Below are 23,456 nucleotides of genomic sequence, written 5' to 3' on the forward strand. Positions count from 1 at the left end.
CAGTGGTCAGAGAGCTAGTTTGGTGTAAGAGCCAGTTTGGTGTAGTATTAAGTGCACGGACTCTTAACTGGGGGAACCGGGTTTGATTCCCGACTCCTCCACCAGCACCTGCTGGAATGGCCTTGGGTCAGCCATAGCTCTGGCGGAGGTTGTCCTTGAAAGGGCAACTTCTGTCAGAGCTCTCTCAGCCCCACCCACCTCACAGGGTGTCTGTTGTGGGGGAGGAAGATAAAGGAGACTGTGAGCCGCTCTGAGACTCTGATTCAGAGAGAAGGGCGGGGTATAAATCTACGGTCGTCTTCTTCTGAGACAAGTTCCTTAAATAAGAGCGAGGGTCCAATAGCACCTTGAAGGCTAACAAAATCTGCGGCAGAGGACAAGCTTTTGGGAGTCACTGTTCACTTCTTCAGTGACTCATGAAACTCTCCTCCCCTGCCACAGATGGTAGCCTTTCAGATGCTAGTGCGCTCTCTTGTTTAAGGAGCCCATCTTAGAAGAAGACCTTAGATATATACTCCGCCCTTCTCTCTGAATCCGTCTCAGAGCGGCTTACAGTTTCCTTTATCATCTTCCCCCACAACAGACACCCTGTGAGGTGGGTGGGGCTGAGAGAGCTTGGACAAAAACTGCCCTTTCAAGGACAACTCGGCGAGAGCCGTCGCTGCCCTTTTCCGCTGCTGCAAGCCGATGAACGCGGCTACCCCTCTTGATCTACTTAAAGAAGTAGCGTAAAATCTGTCCTGGTGTTTTAGTCGCACAGAAAAGCCACGCCCGTCGCAAGCGATACACCGTCTCTCTGGTGCAATGCAAAACAAAAGTAGTCCCAGGGACCCAGCGAAGAGATCACAGTTTCAGTGAGCACAAAATGAAAGCGAAAGAGGGGAAGTGAAGAACTGACTGGAATTGAGAAATTGAGGGGGGGGGGAGAGATTTGGAGCCCAAGGCAAAGAAGGGAACTGAGGTCACAGGAAATCACGGTCTTGAGAAAGTAGAAGGGAGATCTTTGGTTTTTGCAACTCTGAAGCGCGGCTGATGGGTTCGGCCAAGAGTTGTGCAGGAGCGCTGACTCTTGAAACTTGGCAACGGATGACGCAGCCCTTGACTGGGCACAAACACAAGGATATTTTTAGCATCCTGTGTCTCTTTTGTTGTGGGTCCTTGAAGTCCTATTCTCCTCCCCCCCCCCATACAATAATAGAGCACGCTTGTTTGTTTCATTCTGAGTCGAGCATCTTCCATTGCAAGAGCGTTGGAGTGCTGAGATCACGCTGCTTCTAGAGGTACTTGCAGTGCTGTTGGCTTATCCGGCTGCAGTGGGGTTCCCCTTGCGGGGGTGTCTTCTTTCTCTGAAAGGCAAAGGGAGAGTGGAGCGCGCTGGGGCGGCCTTTCCCTGCACATCCGCCTGAGAGAGGCGCACTTGTGCGTTTCAGAACAGAGGCAGCTGGGTCCCTCTTGTTCTTTTGTCCGTGCTTGTATCCGGGGGTGGAAATCTAGCAGGAGCTCCTTTGCATATTAGGCCACGCCACCGCTGATGTAGCCAATCCTCCCAAGAGCTTACAAAACCTCAAGCTGAGGTTTTTCACACCTATTTGCCTGGACCCTTTTGAGTTGGAGATGCCGGGGATTGAACCTGGGACCTTCTGCTTACCAAGCAGATGCTCTACCACTGAGCTACCGTCGCTCCCAGAAAGGTCAGTATTGTCTACTCAGACTGGCAGCAGCTCTCCAGGGTCTCAATCAGAGGTTTTTCACATCTATTTGCCTGGACCCTTTTGCGTTGGAGATGCCGGGGATTGAACCTAGGACCTTCTGCTTACCAAGCAGATGCTTTACCACTGAGCCACCATCCCTGCATCTCCCAAAAAGAGCCTTGTAAGCTCTTGGAGGATTGGTTACATCAGGGGTGCGTGGCCTAATAGGCAAAGAAGCTCCTGCTAGAATTCCACCCCTGCTTGTATCTCTTTTCCCATGTGTGATGGGGAGGGGGGAGAGACACAGCTTCTGCTTCATGCCTGCCGACGAGCAGAAAACATTCTGAAAGGCACCTTGTTTGCCCTGCCTGTGGTGGACTTTGCTGTCCCTTCTTTTGGCTCACCTGAACTTCAAGAGGCTCATCAGTGACTATTAGCCACAGGGTATTGTTGGAACTCTCTGTCTGGGGCAGTGATGCTCTGTATTCTTGGTGCTTGTGTGTGGGAGTGGCAACAGTGGGAGTGCTTCTAGTGTCCTGGCCCCACTGATGGACTCCCTGATGGCGCTTGGGTTTTTAGACCACTGTGTGACACAGAGTGTTGGACTGGATGGGCCACTGGCCTGATCCAACATGGCTTCTCTTATGTTCTTCTGTGACACAAAGCGTTGGACAGGATGGGCCACTGGCTTGATCCAACATGGCTTCTCTTATGTTCTTCTGTGACACAAAGCGTTGGACAGGATGGGCCACTGGCTTGATCCAACATGGCTTCTCTTATGTTTTTCTGTGACACAAAGCGTTGGACAGGATGGGCCACTGGCTTGATCCAACATGGCTTCTCTTATGTTCTTCTGTGACACAGAGTGTTGGATTGGATGGGCCACTGGCCTAATCCAACATGGCTTCTCATCTGTTCTTCTGTGACACTGAGTGTTGGACTGGATGGGCCATTGGCCTGATCCAACATGGCTTCTCTTCTGTTCTTCTGTGACACTGAGTGTTGGACTGGATGGGCCATTGGCCTGATCCAACATGGCTTCTCTTCTGTTCTTATAGATGGAACTCTCTGTCTGGGGCACATGATGCTCTGTATTCTTGGTGCTTGGGAGGTGGGCAACTGTGGGAGGGCTTTTAGTGTCCTGGACTCCCTGATGGCACTTGGTTTTTTGGACCACTGTGTGACACAGAGTGTTGGACTGGGTGGGCCATTGGCCTGATCCAACATGGCTTCTCCTATGTTCTTATAGATGGAACTCTCTGTCTAGGGCAGTGATGCTCTGTATTCTTGGTGCTGGGGGGGGGGGGGGAGAGTGGGACAGCTTCTAGTGTCCTGGCCGCACTGGTGGACCTTCTGATGGCACCTGATTTTTTTGGCCACTGTATGACACCAAGTATTGGACTGGATGGGCCACTGGCCTGATCCAGCATGGCTTCTCTTACATTCTTATGTTATGTTCTTATGAGAGCAGCCTGTTGGTCACTTGGTTATAATGTGAGAGCTTAAGCCTGGTAGTTGGCCTGGAAGAGGCCTCTGAGCTTTGAACAGGGTACCTCTCCCATGTTATTTTCACGCCTGCCCGTGTTCCCCACCACTTCCTGGCCGCCTGGACTCTGATTGACACACTAAAGCCTCAAACCGGTTGGTTCAACTTACTCTCTTATCTCTTTGCAGGAGCCCAGCAATAAACGCGTCCGACCTCTGGCTCGGGTCACCTCCTTGGCAAACCTGATTTCTCCGTAAGAAATGGTGCAGTGCGTCGATTTGGGCAGACAATACAGGTAAGAAACAGGAGATGGGTGTTGGGCATCTAGGGTCAGCAGCAGGGTTTGGGAGTTGGTGGGGGTAGAAAGCGTGCTGTCGGGTCACAGGTGACTTAACAGCAACCGTAGGGTTTTCATGGCAAGGGGACAGACATTGGTGGTTTGCCGCTGACTGTGTCTGCGCAGCAACCCTGGACCTTCTTTGGTGGCCTCCCATCCAAGTACTAACCAGGGATGACCCTGCTTAGCTTCCGAGATCTGATGAGATCAGGCTAGCCCGAGCCATCCAGGGCAGGGCAGGTGGTAGAAAGTACCATCAAGTCACGGCTGACCTATGGTGACCCTGTAGGGGCAGGGCTGTCGAACTCATTTGTTATGAGGGCCGGATCTGACATAAATGAGACCTTGTCGGGCTGGGTCATGTGTGTTCCTATTTAAGATTAGGTAGCCAAGATATAAACTTTTTAAAGGACACAGACAAATGCAATTAAAGGTGGGGGGGCGGGAAATCCCTTAAATTATGCTTAAGACGTTAGCACTCATTGGTCTTAAAGGTGCTTTCATTGTATTTCTCCCAATCGGATCCAGGGAACTGGGCAAAGGAAGCTCTGGCTCTTTCCCAGGGGACTAGGAGGGGGGAGGAGCCTCAACCAATAGAAGGAAGAGAGGCTTGGCTCAGTAGCTCTGTTGTGCGATTGGGGGAGCCTGGCAAAGAAAGCTCTCCCCGCCACTTCCTCCCCAAGGGAGGATCCTCAGCCAATGCTGCAAATAAGAGGTTTTGTTCGGGAGTTCTGTAGCTCCTATGCGATTGGGCAAGCTTGGCAAAGCCAGCTGGGATGCAGAAGGAAGCAAGGGAGAGGGAGAACGAAGCAGACGACAGCCAGTTGCCTGAGGGCCTGATTCGGCCCCCCGAACCGCATGTTTGACACCCCTGTGTAAAGTTTTCAAGGGAAGAGATGTTCAGAGGTGGTTTTTGCCGTTGCCTACCTCTGCGTAGCGACCCTGGCCTTTGCTGGTGGCCTCCCTTCCGGAGCGCTAACCAGGGGCGTCCCTCCTTAGTTCCCTAGGACCGATGAGATCAAGCTCGCCCAGGCCGCCTTGATCAGGGCGCACTGGGAATAGCGATGGCGAGAATCTGGCAGTTCTTGCAGGACTGGGAACCCACGAACACACACAAAACTGCTTTATGCTGAATCGGACCCTCAGTCCATCACCGTTACTCTTGTCTTACCCGGGGGGGGGGGGGGGGCGTGTTTCCTGTGGTGTTACGCAGACGTCTGTCGCTTTACCTACTGCCAAACCCTTGAACAGGAGATGTTCGAGGGGGAGGTGTTTTGTGCGTTTCCTGCACTGTGCGGGGCGGTTGGACTAGATGACCCTAGAGGTCGCTTCCGACTCTATGATTCTGTGTCGGGGATGGAACCTGTGGCCTTCTGCATGCCAAGCAGATGCTCTGCCGATGAGCCGTAGCCCCGCTGTGTTAATGTAGGCCTTTAACAGGAAGGCTGGGGACAAATTTCTGGACCTTGTGAGTCTGATGGAGATCCAGTTTGGTGTAGTGGTTAAGTGTGGGGACTCTTATCTGGGAGAACCGGGCTTGATTCCCCACTCCTCCACTTGCAGCTGCTGGAATGGCCTTGGGTCAGCCTTAGCTCTCGCAGAGTTGTCCTTGAAACGGCAGCTGCTGTTAAGAGCCCTCTCAGCCCCACCCACCTCGCGGGGTGTCTGTTGTGGGGGGAGAAGATGTAGGAGATTGTGAGCCGCTCTGAGTCCCTGATTCAGAGAGAAGGGCGGGGTATAAATCTACAATTCTTCTTCCTTCACTTGCACCTGCTAGCATGGCCTTGGGTCAGCCGTAGCTCCGGCAGAGGTTGTCCTTGAAAGGGCAGCTGCTGGGAGAGCCCTCTCAGCCCCACCCACCTCACAGGGTGGCGTTGTTGGGGGAGAAGATGTAGGAGATTGTGAGCCGCTCTGTGTCCCTTATTCAAAGAGAAGGGCAGGGTATAAATCTGCAGGCGTCTCCTTCTACTTCAAACTCCTAGGCACTATAGCCGGGGGGGGGGGAAGCACTAGCGTTGAGCACAAATGTGGAATTTTGTTCCAGGTGCAGAAGTCGGCTTTTTCTGCAGCGTCCCTTGCCTGCCACAGGATCTCTGACCCTTGCCGCGTCTCCTGGAGCCTGTTGTCCCAACTACCTTTCCCCCCCAACGTTCCGTGCAAACCTAAAAAAGGTTTCGAGTGCCGCGTTTTGCTTGCCTCTTGCATGCTTTGCGAGCTGTTCGTACGCGAATTGAGTGGGCCGGGCCCCAGGCCTATAGCATCTCCGTTTGGAACGACTGCATATCAGGCCAGCCCCCTCTGCATGGGACAGACGTCTGCCGCCCCTGCCCGCCTTTGGGAGACCCGTGCCAAGAAGCTGCCGCCAGCGCTTCCTTCTGAGGTTACCCCGCTGTTCATAATAAGAGCCTGACATCAGAAAAGGCCTGTTACGGCAGATAAGCCCCCCCCCCCCTTCTCCCAACTGTGTAAACGCTGCTGGGTCTGGACCCGGCTGGGAGCTCCATTACAGGCCCCAACAAGAGGCTCGTTAATGTCACTAGAGAGGCGAGGTCGAATTACGCTATTTATGTCCTTGAAACTGGATTCACAGCCAGCCCTCTTAAAATTAACCCAGACCTCGGCCAGGGGAGGAGGGGGCCAGCGGAGGAATCGGGAGGGACAGTTGCGGGTCGGATGTCTTTTGGATAGAAGGCTACCAGTAAGCACCCCCCCCCCAAAAAAAAATTTTTTTTGTTACCACCTCAACCAACTTTTTATTGGGGAATATGAACATTTCTTAAGAACAGAATAGAAGCCCTGTTGGATCAGGTCAATGGCCCATCCAGTCCAACACTCTGTGTCACATAAGAACATGAGAGAAGCCATTTTGGGTCAGGCCAATGGCCCATCCAGTCCAACAGTCTGTGTCACATAAGAACAGAAGAGAAGCCATGTTGGGTCAGGCCAATGGCCCATCCAGTCCAACCCTCTGTGTCACGTAAGAAAAGAAGAGAAGCCATGTTGGGTCAGGCCAATGGCCCATCCAGTCCAACACTCTGTGTCACATAAGAACATAAAAGAAGCCATGTTGGATCAGGTCAATGGCCCATCCATTCCAACACTCTGTGTCACATAAGAACATGAGAGAAGCCATTTTGGATCAGTCCAGTGGCCCATCCAGTCCAACACTCTGTGTCACATAAGAACAGAAGAGAAGCCATTTTGGATCAGTCCAGTGGCCCATCCAGTCCAACACTCTGTGTCACATAAGAACAGAAGAGAAGCCATGTTGGATCAGGTCAATGGCCCATCCAGTCCAACACTCTGTGTCACATAAGAACAGAAGAGAAGTCATGTTGGATCAGGCCAATGGCCCATCCAGTCCAACACTCTGTGTCACATAAGAACAGAAGAGAAGTCATGTTGGATCAGGCCAATGGCCCATCCAGTCCAACACTCTGTGTCACATAAGAACATAAGAGAAGCCATGTTGGATCAGGCCAATGGCCCATCCAGTCCAACACTCTGTGTCACATAAGAACAGAAGAGAAGTCATGTTGGATCAGGTCAATGGCCCATCCAGTCCAACACTCCGTGTCACATAAGAACAGAAGAGAAGTCATGTTGGATCAGGCCGATGGCCCATCCAGTCCAACACTCTGTGTCACATAAGAACATAAGAGAAGCCATGTTGGATCAGGCCAATGGCCCATCCAGTCCAACACTCTGTGTCACATAAGAACAGAAGAGAAATCATGTTGGATCAGGCCAATGGCCCATCCAGTCCAACACTATGTGTCACGTAACAACATAAGAGAAGCCATGTTGGATCAGGTCAGTGGTCCCTCCAGTCCAACACTCTGTGTCGCACTGTGGCCCATCCCCCCCCTCAAGTCCCATCAGGAGGTTCATAAGTGGGGCTAGGAGCCCTTCCACTTTGTCCCCCCCTCCCCCAGCACCAAGAATACAGAGCATCACTGCCCCAGACAGTTTCAACAATACACTGTGGCTAATAGCCACTGATGGACCTCTGCTCCATATTTTTATCCAATCCCCTCTTGAAGGTGGCTATGCTTGTAGCCGCCACCACCTCCTGTGGCCGTGAATTTCACATGTTAAATCACCCTTTGGGTGAAGAAGGACTTCCTTTTATCCGTTCTTCTAACCTGACTGCTCAGCAATTTCATTGAACGGCCACGAGTTCCCGTATTGTGAGAAAGGGAGAACAGGCCTCCTTCCTCTACTTTCTTAGCTCAACACGGCAAGTCTACGCAAGGTGAGGTAAAGCGGGATCTCTGTTAATTTTTTGCAGAGATGGACCGCTGGAAAATCCTTTGGCTAAATTAATGGAGTTTATTCTAGGAAATGATTTTCAAATAATTACATCCCATTCAAATAATTTTCAAGCGTGCGAGAGGAATGGCAGAGGTTAGCTGAACAAGCGTGTGGGGACGGATATACAATACCTAGTTCTTGCAGAGTAGGCTCCATCAGATGAAAACCCGCCTCTGGAGAATGATTTCTCTTGAGAAAAGGGGGGGGGGGTGAAGGCAGTAAGGCAGGGGTGGCCAACGGTAGCGCTCCAGATGTTTTTTTTGCCTACAACTCCCATCAGCCCCAGCCAGCATGGTCATCCCATGCTGACAAAAAAACATATGGAGAGCTACCGTTAGCCACCCCTGCAGTAAGGGATAAAGGGAGAGAAGGATGCCAGGGAAGATGGCCAAGGGGAAGAACACTTAAGAGAAGTGGAGGGCGGTGGTGTTCTTGCTAGCTATGGCGGCACGTAATCCACCCATCCCATCCCGCTGGGCATGTGAGAACTCTGGTTTTTTTGTTCTGCTTTGGCAGTTCCCAGCAGGCCCCGCAAACTGTAGGCTGGTTAAATCCCTCGCAGGCAACGTTAAGCTGGCTGTTGGGGTGGGGGGGTCACAGATGGTGTAGATTTCATAGGCACTTCACTGCCCCGTAAGTTACATTGGCCAGGGCTTCAGCTCGTCGCTGTTTGTGTACAAAGGCCCGTCCTTGTTCCACGATCGTGCCGCTGGTATCGCCGGGGAGGGTTAACGCAAAAGGCCCCTTGGAAGAACAGCTGCAAAGCATCTGTGGGAAGCGCTTTAGAGTCCCGACGGTTTGTCGCTGTTCATAACCGCTGTTTTTTTTCTCTTTCTGTTCCCTCCCACAGTCCTTCTCACTCCGCAGCGACAGCAAATCCCCAGGGTGCCCCCAGAAGCCCTGCAGCCGGTCGGCCGCCCCGACGCCTCCCAAAAGAAGGAACAGCGTGCTGTGGTCCGAGACACTGGATGTTAACATGAAAGAAACGCTGAGCGCCAAAGAGATCAAGCGCCAAGAGGTGGGTGGGCTTTTGCCAGCAAGGCAACAGGACGCCTGGCTTTTTTGTAGCAGGAATTCCTTTGCCTGTTAGGCCACACTCCCCTGATGTAGCCAATCCTCCAAGAGCTTACAGGGCTATTCTTACAGAGCCCACTGTCAGCTCCAGGAGGATTGGCTACGTCACTGGTGTGTGGCCTAATATACAAAGAGAGCCAGTTTGGTGTAGTGGTTAAGTGGGCAGACTCTTATCTGGGAGAACCGGGTTTGATTCCCCCCTCCTCCACTTGCAGCTGCTGGAATGGCCTTGGGTCAGCCAGAGCTCTCTTATCTGGGAGAACCGGGTTGGATTCCCCACACCTCCACTTGCAGCTGCTGGAATGGCCTTGGGTCAGCCAGAGCTCTCTTATCTGGGAGAACTGGGTTTGATTCTCCACTCCTCCACTTGCAGCTGCTGGAAAGGCCTTGGGTCAGCCATAGCTCTCTTATCTGGGAGAACCAGGTTTGATTCCTCACTCATCCGCTCGCAGCTGCTGGAATGGCCTTGGGTCAGCCATAGCTCTCTTATCTGGGAGAACCGGGTTTGATTCCTCACTCCTCCACTCGCAGCTGCTGGAATGGCCTTGGGTCAGCCAGAGCTCTCTTATCTGGGAGAACCGGGTTTGATTCCCCACTCCTCCACTTGCACCTGCTGGAATGGCCTTGCGTCAGCCAGAGCTCTCTTATCTGGGAGAACTGGGTTTGATTCCTCACTCCTCCACTCGCAGCTGCTGGGATGGCCTTGGGTCAGCCAGAGCTCTCTTATCTGGAAGAATCTGGTTTGATTCCTCACTCCTCCACTCGCAGCTGCTGGGATGGCCTTGCGTCAGCCAGAGCTCTCTTACCTGGAAGAATCGGGTTTGATTCCTCACTCCTCCACTCGCAGCTGCTGGGATGGCCTTGGGTCAGCCAGAGCTCTCTTATCTGGAAGAATCGGGTTTGATTCCCCACTCCTCCACTTGCAGCTGCTGGAATGGCCTTGCGTCAGCCAGAGCTCTCTTATCTGGAAGAATCGGGTTTGATTCCTCACTCCTCCACTCGCAGCTGCTGGGATGGCCTTGGGTCAGCCAGAGCTCTCTTATCTGGGAGAACTGGGTTTGATTCCCCACTCCTCCACTTGCCCCTGCTGGAATGCTCTTGGGTCAGCCATAGCTCTCTTATCTGGGAGAGCCGGGTTTGATTCCCCACTCCTCCACTTGCAGCTGCTGGAATGGCCTTGGGGCAGCCATAGCTCTCGCAGAGGTTGTCCTTGAAAGGGCAGAGGCTTTGAGAGTCCTCTCAGCCTCACCCACCTCACAGGGTGTCTGTTGTGGGGGGGAGAAGATATAGGAGATTGTGAGCCGCTCTGAGTTTCTGCTTCAGAGAGAAGGGCGGGGTATAAATCTACATCAAGGGTGTGAGACCTAATACGCAAAGGAGTTCCTGCTACAAAACCCCTGCCTGGTACAGTTTCTTGGCTAATGTCTGGGACAGGGACTAGATTTGAGTTTTTTGACATCTTGGCCTTCTTTTCGAGGGGGAGAAAGAATCAGTGTTTCTGGCCCTCATGGTTTTGCCAGGTGTGTTTGCGGGCAGGTGTTTGGAGAAGGGGCATCAGTGTCCAGGAGGCGGAAGTTCTGCTCTGCTGGGTATTCCTCCAATCCTAGACTTACCTCAAATGCCCCACTCTTTGTGTAACTGCATCCCTGCTCCTTGGAAAAATATTCCCAGGTATCCAGCAGACAATAGTCTGGTGCTTAGAAGAAAATATAATTTGAACAGGCTAAGAACATAAGAAGAAGCCATGTTGGATCAGGCCAGTGGCCCATCCAGTCCAACACTCTGTGTCACATAAGAGAAGCCATGTTGGATCAGGCCAATGGCCCATCCAGTCCAACACTCTGTGTCACATAAGAGAAGCCATGTTGGATCAGGCCAATGGCCCATCCAGTCCAACACTGTGTCACATAAGAACATAAGAGAAGCCATGTTGGGTCAGGCCAATGGCCCATCCAGTCCAACACTCTGTGTCACATAAGAGAAGCCATGTTGGATCAGGCCAATGGCCCATCCAGTCCAACACTCTGTGTCACATAAGAGAAGCCATGTTGGATCAGGCCAATGGCCCATCCAGTCCAACACTCTGTGTCACATAAGAGAAGCCATGTTGGATCAGGCCAATGGCCCATCCAGTCCAACACTGTGTCACATAAGAACATAAGAGAAGCCATGTTGGGTCAGGCCAATGGCCCATCCAGTCCGACACTCTGTGTCACATAAGAGAAGCCATGTTGGATCAGGCCAATGGCCCATCCAGTCCAACACTCTGTGTCACATAAGAGAAGCCATGTTGGATCAGGCCAATGGCCCATCCAGTCCAACACTGTGTCACATAAGAACATAAGAGAAGCCATGTTGGATCAGGCCAATGGCCCATCCAGTCCAACACTGTGTCACATAAGAATATAAGAGAAGCCCTGTTGGATCAGCCCAATGGCCCATCCAGTCCAACACTCTGTGTCACATAAGAACAGAAGAGAAGCCATGTTGGATCAGGCCAATGGCCCATCCAGTCCAACACTGTGTCACATAAGAACAGAAGAGAAGCCATGTTGGATCAGGCCAATGGCCCATCCAGTCCAACACTCTGTGTCACATAAGAACAGAAGAGAAGCCATGTTGGATCAGGCCAGTGGCCCCTCCAGTCCAACACTCTGTGTCACATAAGAACTTAAGAGAAGCCATGTTGGATCAGGCCAATGGCCCATCCAGTCCAACACTCTGTGTCACATAAGAACAGAAGAGAAGCCATGTTGGATCAGGCCAGTGGCCCCTCCAGTCCAACACTCTGTGTCACATAAGAACAGAAGAGAAGCCATTTTGGATCAGGTCAGTGGCCCCTCCAGTCCAACACTCTGTGTCACATAAGAACTTAAGAGAAGCCATGTTGGATCAGGCCAGTGGCCCATCCAGTCCAACACTTTGTGTCACAGAGTGGCCAAAAAAAACCCAGGCGCCATCATGTCCACCAGTGAGGCCAGAACTCCAGAAGCTTTCCCACTATGCCCTCCCCAAGCACCAAGAATACGGAGCATCACTGCCCCAGACAGATCCAATAATACAGTGTGGCTAATAGCCATAGGTTTATGGAAAACAAGGGAACTGCATATAACCGTTAGTCTTTAAGGGGCCTGTTTATTTTGGATGCAACCGTCTTAGTACAGTATAAAAGTTGTCCCAGCTTGAACCCACACGTTAAAACGTCTGTGGTGCAGAATCGTGTCTTCCAGCACATGGGAGTTGGAAACCGTGGCCTTAAGCTCTCGTGTGAGTCGGAAGCCACGACTTCCCAAGTTCACCTCCGTGTAAACTCTCAACTCCCGTCTTTCCAAAAGGCCAGTATCAAAGCAACTGAGCCCCTCTCGCTGAGCTGGGCAGAAGAAGCAAGTGACGGCACTGTGAAGGCTTAGGGTTAATTTTTACGGAAGCGTTTCAGTAAACATCTCTGACCGAAGTGGGTAATTAGAAGAGCGAAGGTTCCTCCCCTTGGAGTTAGTGCAGTATTTCACGTTGTCGTACAACGTGAGTCGAAGTACAAAAGCCCTAATATTTAACTTGGCCTGGAGTCCTGGCTTCAGAACCTTTTGTGTCGTGTGTACTTTTCTCAGCAATAACCGGCGCCTTCCCCCCTCTTGTTTGGCTGTTACGTCCAGGTGGGGAGTTGCAAGTCAGCAGTTAGGCCTTCTCGGGGGGGGGGGGGTGTTGGGTTTGTGGAGGGGCCAGATTCCTGATCCGAAACGGCTGCACCAATATGAGTTGGACCGGGTTGACTCTCGTACTGCTACCTCAGTGTAACTAGGCTGTGGAACAGCTAATGCTCTGTGGGGTTGGAACAGCAGAACCTGGGAGATGTATAAGCTGGGAGATGCCTGTGCTGAGAGCGCTTCACTGGGCTGCCTGTTGCGTACCGAATCCATCTCAAGATTCTGGTATTCAAGGGGAGGGACGGTAGCTCAGCGGTAGAGCATCTGCTTGGTAAGCAGAAGGTCCCAGGTTCACTCCCCGGCATCTCCAACTCAAAAGGGTCCAGGCAAATAGGTGTGAAAAACCTCCATTTGAGACCCTGGAGAGCAGGGGAGGAACTGTGGTTCAGTGGTAGAGCATCTGCTTGGTAAGCAGAAGGTCCCAGGTTCAATCCCCAGCATCTCCAACTAAAAGGATCCAGGCAAATAGGTGTGAAAAACCTCCATTTGAGACCCTGAAGAGGTCTCAGTGGTAGAGCATCTGCTTGGTAAGCAGAAGGTCCCAGGTTCAATCCCCGGCATCTCCGACTGAAAAAGGTCCAGCCAAGTAAGTGTGAAAAACCTCCGCTTGAGACCTTGGAGAGCCATGAAGTGGGCTATAGCCCAGTGGTAGAGCCTCTGCTTGGTAAGCAGAAGGTCCCAGGTTCAATCCCCGGCATCTCCGACTGTAAAAGGTCCAGCCAAGTAAGTGTGAAAAACCTCCGCCTGAGACCCTGGAGAGCCACTGCCAGTCAGGGGAGGGACGGTGGCTCAGTGGTAGAGCATCTGCTTGGTAAGCAGAAGGTCCCAGGTTCAATCCCTGGCATCTCCAACTCTAGACGTGAAAAACCTCAGCTTGAGACCCTGCGGAGCCACAGCCAGTCTGAGTAGACAAGACTGGCTTTGATGGACCGAGGATCTGATTTGGTATAAGGCAGCTTCATATTTTCATATATGTTCATATTAACCTTCAAAGCCCTATGCGGCCTAGGACCTACCTATCTGCGGGATCACCTTGCCCCACATGTTCCCAAAATCTTTTGCCTATCCCTTGGCAAAATTCCATCTTGGGCTTAATTCTACCAGAGCAAAAGCCTTCTCAGTCGTAGTCCCAACACTCTGCAACGCCCTCCCAGATGCCATCAAGGCCCTGCGGGACTTACCACACTTCTGCAGGGTCTTCGAGACTGAACTGTTTTGGATGAGACGTAACAGAGGGCTGCCACCGCGTCTGGAGCTATCGCGCTGCAGTACTAACTGCCCTGAGATCTGCACACACCGAGGAAGGGAAATATTATATGATCCGCCTGAATAACTGAAATAGCACCATTGTGATTTTGTTTGATTGTTTTGATATTGTCTGTTGTTGTGCCTTTTATGCCGTTAGCCGCCTTGAGTCTGCATAGAACGGGCGGGATAGAAATATAGCAAAAAATAAATAAAATAAAATAGAGGTTTGGGGTTTTTTTGGTGAAATGGCATTGTAAAAAAGGTCCCCCATCTTTGTTGTCTCACTAGGCGATCTATGAACTCTCCCGGGGTGAGCAGGATTTGATTGAAGACCTGAAGCTCGCCAGAAAGGTGGGTCTCTTCTCCCCCGTCCCAGTTCGCTCACTCCCTGCGTTGCATGCATCCTCTTGAAACTGCACTGTGGTCTGGCTTGAGCCGCAGACCTTCTAAAGGGGAGAGTTCCGTTGTGCTTTTAACATGGAATCATCTAGTCCAGGGGTGGGGAACAGTGGCTCTTCAGATGTTTTTTTTTTTTTTGCCTACAACTCCCATCAGCCCCAGCCAGCATGACCAATGGCTGGGGCTGATGGGAGTTGTAGGCAAAAAAAAAGCATCTGGAGAGCCACTGTCTCCCACCCCTGAACTGGTCCAACCCCCTGCACAATGCAGGAAACTCACAAACCCCTCCCCCTAAAGTCACAGGATCTTCATTGCTGTCAGATGGCCATCCAGCCTCTGTTGAAAAACCTCCAAGGGAGGAGAGCCCACCACCTCCCAAGGCGGAAGCCTGTTCCACTGAGGAACCGCTCTAAACTCACAAACCCCTCCCCCTAAATTCACAGGATCTTCATTGCTGTCAGATGGCCCTCTAGCCTCCGTTGAGAAACCTCCAAGGAAGGAGAGCCCACCACCTCCCCAGGAGGAAGCCTGTTCCACTGAGGAACTGCTCTAAACTCACAAACCCCTCCCCCTAAATCCACAGGATCCTCATTGCTGTCAGATGGCCATCCAGCCTCTGTTGAAAAACCTCCAAGGAAGGAGAGCCCACCACCTCCCGAGGAGGAAGCCTGTTCCACTCAGGAACCCCTCTAATGGTCAGGACATTCTTCCTAATAGAATATAGCATCATAGAAGAAGATGATATTGGATTTATATCTCGCCCTCCGCTCCGAAGAGTCTCAGAGCGGCTCACAATCTCCTTTCCCTTCCTCCCCCACAACAGACACCCTGTGAGGCGGGTGGGGCTGGAGAGGGCTCTCACACCAACTGCCCTTTCAAGGACAACCTCTGCCAGAGCTAAGGCTGACCCAAGGCCATGCTAGCAGGTACAAGTAGAGAAGTGGGGAATCAAACCCGGTTCTCCCAGATAAGAGTCCGCACACTTAACCACTACACCAAACTGGCTCTCCATAGAGCTGGAAGGGACCTCCAGGGTCATCTAGTCCAACCCCCTGCACAGTGCAGGAAACTCACAAACCCCTCCCCCTAAATTCACAGGATCCGCATTGCTGTCAGATGGCCATCCCGCCTCTGTTTCAAAACCTCCAAGGAAGGAGAGCCCGCCACCTCCCGAGGTGTGTTTGTGGGAAAATGTGCTCCATATTTGACAGCTGGTTTAGAGTCCTGTAACCCAGGGGTGTCGAACTCGGGCCGGATTTGACATAAACGAGACCTTGTCAGGCCAGGGCACGCGTGTCATGAAATGTAATGCCAGGTAGCAGAGAGAGAAACTTTATAAAAGACACAGACAAACACAATTAAAGACTTTTAAAAAAAAACCCTAAAGAAAACATGTTTAAAAGATTAGCAGTCTTGCAGTATTTTATTTAACAGCCTTTGATAACTGAAGGAAGCGAGAGAGAGGGAGAAGGAAGCAGATTTCCTTGCGAGCCTGATAGGGGCCCTCCGGGGGCCTGATTCGGCCCCCTACGCCTGTACGTTTGGCACCCTCGCTGTATCCTCTCTGAAGACTCCTGAGAACTCCCAAGTCGGCATACTTCGAAGTGCTGGATTCGAGTCCAGCAGCACATTAGAAACCAGCAAGGGTTTTGAGGCGTAAGCTTTTGAGAGTAATAGCTCCCTTCATCGGATAGCTTCGTCTCTTGAAAGCTTGTCCTTCCAAAATCTTGTCGGAGTTGAACCCAGCTGTTCTACACCGGCAGGGTGGCCCTCTGAAACTACCTTGCAGGAGGACCTTTTTCTGGTTGTTTCCTTTCGATCATCGTTTCTCCCGGGGAGGGACGGTGGCTCAGTGGTAGAGCAGCTGCTTGGTAAGCAGAAGGTCCCAGGTTCAATCCCCGGCATCTCCAACTGAAAAGGGTCCAGGCAAGTAGATGTGAAAAATCTCAGCTTGAGACCCTGGAGAGCCACTGCCAGTCAGGGGAGGGACAGTGGCTCAGTGGTAGAGCATCCGCTTGGTAAGCAAAAGGTCCCAGGTTCAATCCCCGGCATCTCCAACTGAAAAGGGTCTAGGCAAATAGGCATGAAAAACCTCACCTTGAGACCATGGAGAGCAGGGGAGGGACAGTAGCTCAGTGGTAGAGCCTCTGCTTGGTAAGCAGAAGGTCCCAGGTTCAAGCCCCGGCATCTCCAACTGAAAAGGGTCCAGGCAAATAGGTGTGAAAAACCTCAGCTTGAGACCCTGGAGAGCAGGGGAGGGACAGTAGCTCAGTGGTAGAGCCTCTGCTTGGTAAGCAAAAGGTCCCAGGTTCAATCCCCGGCATCTCCAACTGAAAAGGGTCTAGGCAAATAGGTGTGAAAAACCTCAGCTTGAGACCCTGGAGAGCAGGGGAGGGACAGTAGCTCAGTGGTAGAGCCTCTGCTTGGTAAGCAGAAGGTCCCAGGTTCAAGCCCCGGCATCTCCAACTGAAAAGGGTCTAGGCAAATAGGTGTGAAAAACCTCAGCTTGAGACCCTGGAGAGCCGCTGCCAGTCAAGGGAGGGATGGTGGCTCAGTGGTAGAGCACCTGCTTGGTAAGCAGAAGGTCCCAGGTTCAAGCCCCGGCATCTCCAACTAAAAAGGGTCCAGGCAAATAGACGTGAAAAACCTCAGCTTGAGACCCTGGACAGCAGGGGAGGGACAGTGGCTCAGTGGTAGAGCCTCTGCTTGGTAAGCAGAAGGTCCCAGGTTCAATTCCTGCCATCTCCGACTGAAAAGGGTCCAGGCAAATTGGTGTGAAAAACCTCAGCTTGAGACACTGTAGAGCCGCTGCCAGTCAGGGGAGGGACAGTGGCTCAGTGGAAGAGCATCTGCTTGGTGAGCAGAAGGTCCCAGGTTCAATCCTCGGCATCTCCAACTCAAAAGGGTCCAGGCAAGCAGGCATGAAAAACCTCAGCTTGAGACCCTGGACAGCAGGGGAGGGACAGTGGCTCAGTGGTAGAGCCTCTGCTTGGTAAGCAGAAGGTCCCAGGTTCAATCCCCGGCATCTCCAACTAAAAAGGGTCCAGGCAAATAGATGTGAAAAACCTCAGCTTGAGACCCTGGAGAGCCGCTGCCAGTCAGGGGAGGGACAGTGGCTCAGTGGTAGAGCATCCACTTGGTAAGCAGAAGGTCCTAGGTTCAAGCCCCGGCATCTCCAACTGAAAAGGGTCCAGGCAAGCAGGCGTGAAGAACCTCAGCTTGAGACTCTGGAGAGCCGCTGCCAGTCTGAGTAGACAAGACTGACTTCGATGGACCAAGAGGGGTCTGATTCAGTGTGAGGCAGCTTCACATGTCCCCGGGATCTTTCCATGCTGTTCATCCTGGAGGGATCGTAGCTACCAGCGATACAAGCCGTTTCCACAAACGCCCTTCACCAACATTCCTCATGCAGCCCCGAGGAAGCTGTACCGTTTGATTCCCTCAGAGGCATCAGCTGGTCTTTGGAGGCGGAAACTGCGGCGCACAAAACAGCATCCAGCCTGTGCGGCTGCACTGCCATGTCCCATCCTTGACGTTTTGTCGCTCTTCGTTCGACAGGCCTACCACGATCCCATGCTGAAGCTATCCATCATGTCCGAGGAAGAGCTCACCCACATTTTCGGTGACTTGGATTCCTACATCCCTCTGCACGAAGGTAAGGCTTGGGCATTTTGTTTTGTTGTGTCGCAAACAATACTGTAAAGAACGCCTTCCTACCTATCTTGGACATTCTTCGGGTTAATACACAGTTCTGCGTGCCTCATTTTATCTTCACAACATCTCTGAGAGGTAGGCTACACTCGGGAAGAGTGCTTGGCCCACATCAGGTCCCCGAACAGGTTTAAGAACATAAGAGAAGCCATGTTGGATCAGGCCAATGGCCCATCCACTCCAACACTCTGTGTCGCTTAAGAACATAAGAGAAGCCATGTTGGATCAGGCCAGTGGCCCATCCAGTCCAGCACTCTGTGTCACATAAGAGAAGCCATGTTGGATCAGGCCAGTGGCCCATCCAGTCCAACGCTCTGTGTCACATAAGAACACAAAAGAAGCCATGTTGGATCAGGCCAGTGGCCCATCCAGTCCAACACTCTGTGTCACAAAAGAGAAGCCATGTTGGATCAGGCCAGTGGCCCTTCCAGTCCAACACTCTGTGTCACATAAGAACATAAGAGAAGCCATGTTGGATCAAGCCAGTGGCCCTTCCAGTCCAACACTCTGTGTCACATAAGAACATAAGAGAAGCCATGTTGGATCAGGCCAATGGCGCATCCAGTCCAACGCCCTGTGTCACATAAGAACACAAAAGAAGCCATGTTGGATCAGGCCAGTGGCCCATCCAGTCCAACACTCTGTGTCACAAAAGAGAAGCCATGTTGGATCAGGCCAGTGGCCCTTCCAGTCCAACACTCTGTGTCACATAAGAACATAAGAGAAGCCATGTTGGATCAAGCCAGTGGCCCTTCCAGTCCAACACTCTGTGTCACATAAGAACATAAGAGAAGTCATGTTGGATCAGGCCAATGGCGCATCCAGTCCAACGCCCTGTGTCACATAAGAACACAAAAGAAGCCATGTTGGATCAGGCCAGTGGCCCATCCAGTCCAACACTCTGTGTCACAAAAGAGAAGCCATGTTGGATCAGGCCAGTGGCCCTTCCAGTCCAACACTCTGTGTCACATAAGAACATAAGAGAAGCCATGTTGGATCAAGCCAGTGGCCCTTCCAGTCCAACACTCTGTGTCACATAAGAACATAAGAGAAGCCATGTTGGGTCAGGCCAATGGCCCATCCAGTCCAACACTCTGTGTCACATAATAGAAGGCATGTTGGATCAGGCCAGCAGCCCTTCCAGTCCAGCATTCTGTGTCACATAAGGACATAAGAGAAGCCATCTTGGATCAGACCAATGGCCCTTCCAGCCCAATATTCTGTGTCACATAAGAACATAAGAGAAGGCATGTTGCTAATAGCCACTGATGGACCTCTGCTCTATGTTTTTATCCAATCCCCTCTTGAAGCTGGCTATGCTTGTAGCCGCCACCACCTCCTGTGGCAGTGAATTCCACATGTTAATCACCCTTCGTGTGAAGAAGGACTTCCTTTTATCCGTTCTAACCTGACTGCTCAGTGATTTCATCGAATGCCCACCGAGTTCTTGTATTGTGAGAAGGGGAGAAAAGGACTTCTCTCTCTACTCTCTCCATCCCATGCATAATCTCATGATGTCATGGGCATCTGCGTGCTGGCGAGTTGCCTGTTTATAAAATGTTTGTATTGTATTTGTATTGTTTTATTATATGTTGTCTTCCGCCCTGAGCCCTACGGGGAATGGGCGGAATAGAAATGTACTAAAATAAATAAATGATAGACAGGGTAGGGGGTTCTTTGAGGTTTGCAGTCCCGGGATCCTGTAGGTAGAGCTTTCGGGGTCCTTCTGTGGGGCTTTGGATCGGCAGGCCTTGCCTTTGGGAACGCAGAATTCTTGGTTTGTAACTCAAGCGGTTTGTAACTCAAGCCAACACCCCCCCTCCGTTTTTACCTTGCAGACTTTCTGGCAAGGTTGGCCGAAGCGACGAGACCGGACGGGACGGTGGAGCAGATCGGACCCATTCTTGTGAAGTGGGTGAGTCATTCCTGGGGGCTGCTTCTCTCTCGCCTGTTCGGGGGGAGCCTGGTGCAGGCTGCCCAAGTTGGGTTTGTGTCGCAGACTTGATAATTTCAGGCCTAAACCACTTCTGCTGTATGTAAGGCTCTGCGCTGCCTAATAATTTGAGAACTTGAGCATCAGGTGCTTAAGAACAGAAGAGAAGCCATGTTGGATCAGGCCAGTGGCCCATCCAGTCCAACACTCTGTGTCACAGAAGAACAGAAGAGAAGCCATGTTGGATCAGGCCAGTGGCCCATCCAGTCCAACACTCTGTGTCACATAAGAACAGAAGAGAAGCCCTGTTGGATCAGGCCAATGGCTCATCCCGTCCAGCACTCTGTGTCACATAAGAACAGAAGAGAAGCCCTGTTGGATCAGGCCAATGGCCCATCCAGTCCAACACTCTGTGTCACATAAGAACATAAGAGAAGCCACGTTGGATCAGGCCAGTGGCTCATCCAGTCCAACACTCTGTGTCACATAAGAGCAGAAGAGAAGCCCTGTTGGATCAGGCCAATGGCTCATCCAGTCCAGCACTCTGTGTCACATAAGAACAGAAGAGAAGCCATGTTGGATCAGGCCAATGGCCCATCCAGTCCAGCACTCTGTGTCACATAAGAACAGAAGAGAAGCCATGTTGGATCAGGCCAATGGCCCCTCCAGTCCAACACTCTGTGTCACATAAGAACAGAAGAGAAGCCATGTTGGATCAGGCCAATGGCCCATCCAGTCCAATACGCTGTGTCACACAGTGACTTATATATGTGTGTATATTTACTTCTCCAGTTGTGCTTTCTTCCATCTTCCCACTACCGTTTCCCCCAGCTGAATGAGCGCAGTTCCTCAAAAACCTCACCCGTAAGACTGTAAAGCGCACCCCATTCAGGAAAAAGGAAACTGCCTGACTCATTCATTGCTACCAGAAAGAGCCAGTTTGGTGTTGTGGTGAAGTGTGTGAACTCTTATCTGGGATAACTGGGTTTGATTCCGCACTCCTCCACTTGCGGCTGCTGGAATGGCCTTGGGTCAGCCAGAGCTATCTTATCTGGGAGAACCAGGTTTGATTCCCCACTCCTCCCCTTGCAGCTGCTGGAATGGCCTAGGGTCAGCCGGAGCTTTGGCAGAGGTTGTCCTTGAAAGGGCAGCTGCTGTGAGAGCCCTCTCCAGCCCCACCCACCTCACAAGGTGTCTGTTGTGGGGGGGGGGGGAGGAAGGCAAAGGAGATTGTGAGCTGCTCTGAGACTCTTCGGAGTGGAGGGCAGGATATAAATCCAATATCTTCATCTACCTCACAGGGTGTCTGTTGTGGGGCGGGGGGGAAGGGAAAGGAGATTGTGAGCCGCTCTGAGACTCTTTGGAGTGGAGGGTGGGATATAAATCCAATTTCTTCTTCTTCTTCCAAGGGAGCCATGAACAGATGTTTTGGGGTTGGTTTTTTTTGCAGCTCCCAGGTTTGAACGCCTACAAAGCCTACTGCAGCAATCAGTTGGCAGCAAAGGCCCTGCTGGACCAGAAGAAGCAAGATCGGAGAGTCCAGGATTTCCTCCAGCGCTGCCTCGAGTCTCCCTTCAGCCGCAAGCTGGACCTGTGGAGCTTTCTGGACATCCCGCGGAGTCGTCTGGTGAAATACCCCCTGCTCTTGAAAGAGATCCTCAGGCACACGCCCAACGACCACCTGGATGTCCAGATTCTGGAAGAAGCCGTAAGTGGCTCTCTGGGTTTTATCCATCGTGAACTTCAAGGGTGTGGATATAAATGCTTTGAAATTAAGGGGTCTCAAATCTACTGGTGAGCCTTCTCTATGAAATAGCAGTTCTCAAGGGAGTCATTAAGAGAGCCGGTTTGGTGCAGTGGTTAAGTGTGTGCACTCTTATCTGGAAGAACGGGGTTTGATTCCCCACTCCTCCACTTGCAGCTGCTGGAATGGCCTTGGGTCAGCCAGAGCTCTCTTATCTGGGAGAACCGGGTTTGATTCCCCACTCCTCCACTTGCACCTGCTGGAATGGCCTTGGGTCAGCCATAGCTCTCGCAGGAGTTGTCCTTGAAAGGGCAGCTGCTGTGACAGCCCTCTCAGCCCCACCCACCTCATAGGGTGTCTGTTGGGGGAAGAAGATAAAGAAGATTGTAAACCACTCTGAGACTCTACTTCAGGCGGAAGGGCGGGATATAAATCTACAGGTTTGTTCTTCATTAAGTTTATTTGATCACTGAAATGGGCAGACTGTAAATGGAAATGCCCTCCGCTCACATGGTGTGGTGGTTGTATAGCATGGAGGATGTAGTGATGGCCAAAAGAATAGCCAGCTTTAAAAGGGACTTAGACAGATTTACAGAGGAGGAGATGTCTGAGTGACTTCTAGCCATGGGGGCTAAGAGAATACTCCACATTCACGGGCAGTAAACCCCTGAAGCTCAGTTACAGGAGGCAACATCTGGGAAAGATCTCGGTGTCTGTGCCCTGTTGCTGGAGCCCCAGAAGAACTGGTTGGCCATTGTGTGAGACAGGATGTTGGACTAGATGGACCCTTACTGGTCTGATCCAGCAGGGCTCTTCTGATGTTCTTCTCAGGGGAAGGCCTCGGCCTCCATGCCCAGTTGGCCCTCCAGAGGAACTGGCTGGCCACTGTGTGAGACATGAGGCTGTACTAGATGGGCCTTCACTGGTTTGATCCAGCAGGGCTCTTCTGATGTTCTTATGAAGGCCTCGGCTCTCTGCCCTGTTGTTGGCCCTCCAGAGGAACTGGCTGGCCTCTGTGTGAGACAGGAGACTGGACTAGATGGACCCTCCTTGGTCTGATCCAGCAGGGCTCCTCTGATGTTCTTATGAAGGCCTCGGCCTCTCTGCCCTGTTGTTGGCCCTCCAGAGGAGCTGGTTGGCCCCTGTGTGGGACAGGAGGCTGGACTAGATGGACCCTCCCTGGTCTGATCCAGCAGGGCTCTTCTGATGTCCTTATGAAGGCCTCGGCCTCTCTGCCCTGTTGTTGGCCCTCCAGAGGAACTGGCTGGCCACTGTGTGAGACAGGAGGCTGTACTAGATAGACCTTCACTGGTCTGATCCAGCAGGGCTCTTTTGATGTTCTTCTCAGGGGAAGGCCTCGACCTCCATACCCAGTTGGCCCTCCAGAGGAACTGGCTGGCCTCTGTGTGAGACATGAGGCTGGACTAGATGGACCCTCCCTGGTCTGATCCAGCAGGGCTCTTCTGATGCTCTTATGAAGGCTCGGCCTCCCTGCCCTGTTGTTGGCCCTCCAGAGGAACTGGCTGGCCTCTGTGTGAGACATGAGGCTGGACTAGATGGACCCTCCCTGGTCTGATACAGCAGGGCTCTTCTTGATGTTGACTTCATTCACCAGCGAGGCAGCTGATTTCAGATGTCACAGACAAGGGCGTTAGAGTGGGAGGCCGGCACATCTGGATATGCAGTCATAACCCGCCAAGAAGTACTTTTGCACACCCTCCTTTAAATCAGTGCGAGCTGGGCAAGTGCACGGCATCGCTTTTCCATAGGAGAGCTTTCGTTGGGTTGCGCGTCAGTGATGGTGGCAAGAGGTGG

The 23,456-nt window shown here is 52.0% G+C and overlaps 1 protein-coding gene across 1 annotated transcript in view; it reads left to right on the plus strand.

Moving 5' to 3' along the window:
* NET1 (neuroepithelial cell transforming 1) overlaps nucleotides 1-23,456 on the plus strand; it is a 39,660-nt gene that overhangs the window by 7,512 nt on the left and 8,692 nt on the right. The window contains 7 exon segments of the mRNA XM_060246028.1: nucleotides 3,366-3,429; nucleotides 3,432-3,472; nucleotides 8,679-8,846; nucleotides 14,143-14,205; nucleotides 17,812-17,908; nucleotides 19,803-19,879; nucleotides 21,348-21,605. Coding sequence (XP_060102011.1) covers nucleotides 3,366-3,429; nucleotides 3,432-3,472; nucleotides 8,679-8,846; nucleotides 14,143-14,205; nucleotides 17,812-17,908; nucleotides 19,803-19,879; nucleotides 21,348-21,605 — 768 coding nt within the window.

The sequence above is a fragment of the Heteronotia binoei genome, chromosome 8 (genome assembly GCF_032191835.1).
Source record: "Heteronotia binoei isolate CCM8104 ecotype False Entrance Well chromosome 8, APGP_CSIRO_Hbin_v1, whole genome shotgun sequence".
Classification (NCBI taxonomy): Eukaryota; Metazoa; Chordata; class Lepidosauria; order Squamata; family Gekkonidae; genus Heteronotia; species Heteronotia binoei.